General features: G+C 37.0%; 1 protein-coding gene across 1 annotated transcript; it reads left to right on the top strand.

Annotated features, from left to right (window-relative positions):
• The first annotated feature begins 1,139 nt into the window (after positions 1-1,139).
• LOC104962618 (proteasome inhibitor PI31 subunit-like) lies at positions 1,140-5,145 on the top strand. The gene is made up of 4 exons (XM_010791070.1): positions 1,140-1,369; positions 2,702-2,857; positions 3,438-3,520; positions 4,779-5,145. Exons 1-4 carry the CDS (start codon positions 1,241-1,243, stop codon positions 5,128-5,130), a joined length of 720 nt encoding a protein of 239 aa, XP_010789372.1. The 5' UTR covers positions 1,140-1,240; the 3' UTR covers positions 5,131-5,145.
• The last annotated feature ends 524 nt before the right edge of the window (positions 5,146-5,669 follow it).

The raw sequence follows: 5,669 nt of genomic DNA, 5'->3' as shown, positions 1-5,669 counted from the left end.
GATTGATTGATTGATGGCAATTATAGTGTCCGTCCTAAAATTTCTTTTTACTTATAGTGAAAACCTTGGATGATGGGCTAGTAGAGTAAAAGCTTTAGGAATCCAAAGTACAATATATAATAAGTACCCTGTATCAAGATTGATGCGAAACAAGTGACATGTGACCTTTTTAGAGAGGTTTAGCAAAAATAACTCCACCTCTGGGGTGATTTGGGTGGAAATGGGCGTTTTTGCCGTTTCTCTAGAACCCATTGGTCGATTTTGATTATAGACATCTCTTTTGAACCGTTAGAGCCAATAGAATCGAAGGGGAATTTCCACATACGTTACCAAAAAAAAGTGGGGGCTTCGCGCATGCAGTTTGACGAAAGTGAAACCTATCTCACGCTCTGAAACCTGAAAACGGAAAAGTAGGTTTATTGCTTATGGATTATCAGCAATGTTTCAAAGTGACACAGACACATTGGATTAACCTATGGATTAACCTTCAGCAGCGTTTTTATCGTTTTAATGCCATTGAAGACAACTTTTGATCAGACAACAACGAAGGTAAGACATATGGCCGTTTTTGCCATGTGTTGTGATGTCTGTTTTTGTTTATAAAGTTGTGAGTTCTTATCATGGAGTGATGATGTAGGTACCGATCGATTCTGTGTCTTCTCACGATGCTAGTCGATATGTTGGATGTGAAGTTACAGTAATAAGGGTGTTAAACTGCGTTTTCTGTGCAAGCGCCGTTAGCATTTTTTCGCTCGTGGCTAATTCAGAGGCTCAGCGTTGGCTTTGTGTTTTGCACAACAACAACAAATTGATCAGTTAGCTGAGTTTCTTCCCGTTACATGGATATAAAACATTCATAGTTTATTACATATTAAGAAGCCCTCAGACGCTGTTTCCTGCAGATGATGCGTTTTTCTGCCCAGGGGCGGATCGATGGGGTTCAAGCATATTCATCACAAAATTAAAAAAATGCATTAATCTTTTATATGAGAAATATCTTTAATAACAATATAATTGATCTGTTGATATCATAGACTGTATATGGTTAATATCTATGATTGGACATAACAATTGGTAGTAAACCTACAATTCTCACTGGTGCTTTTACATTGAAAGGTTTAGACAGGAAGTGGTTATTGTTGCTGTGAATTTTATGTTAAGCTCCTATGAAGACTTTCGTTTTCATTTCTTGTTGACACTGCATTGATGTTGTTATAGTTGGTTGCTAGTTCAAACAAACATGGCCGGCTTGGAGGTGTTATACTCCTGTGTCGGTGGCAGCATTAGCTGTCCACAGGACGCCGTGGTGTGCTTCGTTCACTGGGAAATGATAAAGAGTGGATACAGGTGCATCGGTTCTGGAGACGAGGTAAATTAAACTAGCTAACATAAGCTGAAAAAATACAACATTGTGTTAACCACTGGCTGTATATAGATGCTAAAGCTAACATTTAACCATCAGCCGTAGACAAGCTTACACCAAACTTCATTCAAAATCCAGCCGTTTAACGCTACATTGACCATTTGTAAACATCGTATATGTACGGGTTTATAGGACCAACATAAATTAAACTATATAAAGCAAAATATGTGCTGTTTGGTAAATCACCTATAACGTTAAGCCGAATTGAAGAATGGCTCTTAAACAGTCCAAGTACATAATTCTGTGTGTTTTTACCGGGGGTAAAGATGTATGCCTTACTGGAAGAAATAAAACAGTACTTTTTTAAAAGGACTTCTGCATGGGCTAACTTGCCCAGCTGCACAGTTTAGCTTTAGCTTCCTAAATGAGCATATCTGAGTTTATCTAATGGGCAGTTATACCGTTGTGAAGACATTGAAGGTCTTCTAAAAAAGCCTTTTTATTGGAAGCATAATCTGCTAGTAGTTGTTCTATTACAGAGATATTTTGACGAGCTCTAAAAACTGTCCTGTCATCTTTAGCTAGCTAACCTGGTACTGTGCCTCCTGGGGCCAGTCACAGGAAAGCACTACATTACAATGATACTAAGATCCTTTTACTCCAGTAAAAATAGTAATACCTCAGTATTATACAAGTAATGCCGTGGATTCAAAACCTTACATCTTAACAAATAATCATTATGTAGTAAAACAAATCCCTGTCGGTGGTTAGATTTATGATGATAGGATTAGGATTACTGCTGCATTAATTTGTATGTTGCATTTTACTGCAGTAGATGTTTGAGGATCTACACATTTTAATGTTTTGTTGGGTCGTTTATTCTACAAAATGCATCATATATTACAGAATCATCATATGATTGCAGTTTCTTTGAGTTGAAACATCTTCTAATTCATAATTTAAGACATACGATTATATTTACAACACATAAAGGACACTTTATCCTTCAGTTTTTCACAAACATTATAAATCCTCACATCAGAACCGCATAGTATATTAGTAGTAATAACCGACAGGAAGGGGATGAACCAATCAAAGCTGTGAGAGGTATATAGTGGAATAAAAAGTGACCTCTTAGATAAAGTGTAGTGGAAAGATTCAGGTACAATACAAGTTTCTACTTCGGAAAACAGTTATTGAGTATTTACTACCACGACCACTGATTTTTAGAGCCATCTGATCTGTTTGTCTGGACTCTTATTATGCTCTCACTGTCCTTTTCTAAACCCCTTTATTTATCCCTGTTTTGTTGTTTTTCTCTCTCTCCCCCTCCTCCAGCCCAAAGGCAGTGATAAGAAGTCCGAGCTGCTGCCTACTGACTGGAACAGCAACAGGGAGGAACTGTACAGTCTGCGATACAAAGCCAAAGACAGTGAGACACAGTTGCTGCTTAAAGCCATCTCTGTCGACTCCACCCTGATCTTCAACTTGATGGTAGGAACAGCCGACTAACATACAGGGGAATGCACATTTCACCAACTTTAAAATGTGTTGGAAAGAAAATGATATGGTGTTTAATTTTAAGTCAAAGTTAAAGGCAGAAAACAAATGATTGAATGCTGAGACAAAGCAGCATAAGAGGTAATGATCCCTCATCATTAACATTACTACCAAAAAAGTGTGCAAATCCACAAATTCTTTGTTATCTACATGAAACTACAAAAATATTTTAAAAAATAGGGACGTTTTTGAAAAGTAATTTGAGATCAATTGAAAGAGAAAGGATTTGGGTTCTTCTACATTTTCTTTCTCTATTCACATTCACCAACATTTTGATACTGATAATATAGATTAGGAAGATTTCTGCAAGTGAAGGGCCCTGCTCCTTCGTACGTGCCCCATAGGAAATATACATATATATATATATATTATTGTGGTCAGCTTTGATTTATGTGCAATTAAACAATTATTTTGAGAAACAAGTGTATGACTGGTATTGAGCTTTATCTTATGCACTTTGGTAATTGTGTGTATCTTTCTGTCTTTTTCCTGATGTGTGTGTTGGTGTGTGTAGAACTCCGGCACACAGCAGGTGTCAGACTTGACGGTGAACATCAGCGATCACGTGGAGGCCGACCAGCTGCACACATTTGACAGGTTGGTGGTCAGTTTCTTTTTTTAAGTTGTTTTATTGACTTAAGTAAATCATATTTAAAAAAATTAAAAAAAAAATTAAAAAAAGCATTTGGTCGCAAGTAATGAAGAGCGTGACATGACCAATCAAATGTTTTAATATGCTTGTATTATTTGTTCCACACATGATTATGAACAAACCAGAACGAAATACAAAAAGAGCAATCAACATAACAATTGTATTAACATGTTCCATAGCGGAAAAGGATGAAGGGAAAAGGGTAATCTTACTTTGCCTTACCCTTTTTTGAAAGATAAATAGACGATACCAATATTTTTAATAACAGTTCATCGTTAATTACAGTTACAGTAAGTAAAGGTACTCAACAACAAATAGTTAAAAGAAGAATCAAAGCCATGACCATTAATTTAACATAAAACCTGACACTTCATTTAGCGTAATTCTTTATATCTTTGTTTTATTTATACAAACCTTTAAATCGTTCTGTTGATAGATCCCATAAATAATGTCCAACCACTGAAATACACATCTGCTTTGACATAATCCTTTCATACCAGGGTTATTATTGTAAACTCAAACTGATATAAGCAGAGAAAAATACAGAAAACTGAAATAAATAAATGTTGTATTTTAATAAAAACAGAAACAATAGTTCCGGTTTCAAAAATGCAAACCGACTTCAATTCCTCTCGGTTGTAGTTTTAAGGCTGTACCTTATCACTACAGAGAACAATAGAAAACGTAAATCATGACTGGGCAGCAGATGGCGCTATCTCTCAATGAATCCATGTTGTTTCTTTAGTATCATCTTGTAGAATAAGGTAACAAATCCATCATTCAAATACTGTAGTAGATCAAATTATTATTATTATTATTAGACCTTTATCCAAACTCTTCAGCTCAGGCCCTATGTTTTACAAATGGGGAGTGTGGTAAAGAATCAGTGGATTTTAACATAGTGCCATTTCTACACAGTTATCTTACAATGTATTCTTTAGCTCCACAATTTTGAGACAGTTTACACGACCCTAAAAAATAAGTTATAAAACGTAATCTTCCTCAATAATTCCCATTAGTTATTTTTATTGCCCAAGTGCTGTCAGTTTAATTTTTTCCACATCAGAATGCTCCATAATCGACCATCACGAGAACCAAGTTTACCTTTGCCATGGATCTAAGAAACAATAACAATGTACAAACATTTTTACAACTTACAACTTTATTGTGAATAATGAACATAAATCACTTTTTTCTGTGCAGTGTGTTCAAGGACACAGACAGTCTGTCAGAAAAGGTGAAAACTCAGCTGATGCCCGCTCAGGGGCGAGCGCCAGGACAGAGGACGAGTCGGAGGGACGAGGAGGACGAGCGGAGGAGAAGAGAGGACAGCGACCCCCTCCGCATCCCCATCAGACAGCCCCGACAGGGACCCCCCCCACACTGGTGCGTTAACACAGGAGGCTGCCTCTTCAAATCCATACATAGGAAGTATTCTTCTGAGTTAATGTCTGATAACATGTCTTATATAAGCTACAAGAGTTCAAAATATACTGATATATTTTTATACTATATATCAATAGTGTCACATTTTAAAATCTTTGTTTTAGATTGAATGATTTGCATTTTAACCACAGATGCAAATCAAAGATGCAAACCGAAGATCTGGATTTAGGCATTTTCTGGCTCACCTATTCCAAAATAGCAAATTTGAGTAATTTCATTCCAAATCTGCATTACACACGTACATCCTCCACCAGAGGCCTACACTACGAAGCCGGATCTTCGCTTAGCGGGCTAACTTCAGGGTGAACAGGTTTCCGGTCCTACGACGCTGGTTCACTTTTTAGCGGGCTAGATCTCCATGGTAACTTATGCTCCCCATTTGCTGAACGGCTAACCTGCTGCGAAGCAGGTTAGCGATCAACTTAGTGAAAGCACCGCCTGCTGACCAATCAGAGCTCAGTGTGCGGAGTTTAAAGCGATCAAGTCATATTACAGGAGAAAGGAAATACAGAAAAACTGCAGTTGCAGGAAAGACGGCCAGCAAAAGTCACCGACTATGTGAACGTGAACATTAATAGAATATCACCTCCCATCTTCAGAGCAATCTGACTATTATAACATTAGCTTTAAGAAAGCTTAATTAAATAT

This window comes from Notothenia coriiceps, unplaced genomic scaffold (genome assembly GCF_000735185.1).
Source record: "Notothenia coriiceps isolate Sejong01 unplaced genomic scaffold, NC01 NC01_scaffold00035123, whole genome shotgun sequence".
NCBI lineage: Eukaryota > Metazoa > Chordata > Actinopteri > Perciformes > Nototheniidae > Notothenia > Notothenia coriiceps.
This window is presented reverse-complemented; position numbering and strand designations above follow the sequence as displayed.

Bases quoted from the DNA above. Each gene is read 5' to 3' on its own strand.
- LOC104962618 (XM_010791070.1), top strand. From the start codon at position 1,241: ATGGCCGGCTTGGAGGTGTTATACTCCTGTGTCGGTGGCAGCATTAGC. The intron at 1,370-2,701 runs GTAAATTAAACT...CCCCTCCTCCAG, and splicing joins GCATCGGTTCTGGAGACGAG to CCCAAAGGCAGTGATAAGAA. The intron at 2,858-3,437 runs GTAGGAACAGCC...TGGTGTGTGTAG, and splicing joins CCCTGATCTTCAACTTGATG to AACTCCGGCACACAGCAGGT.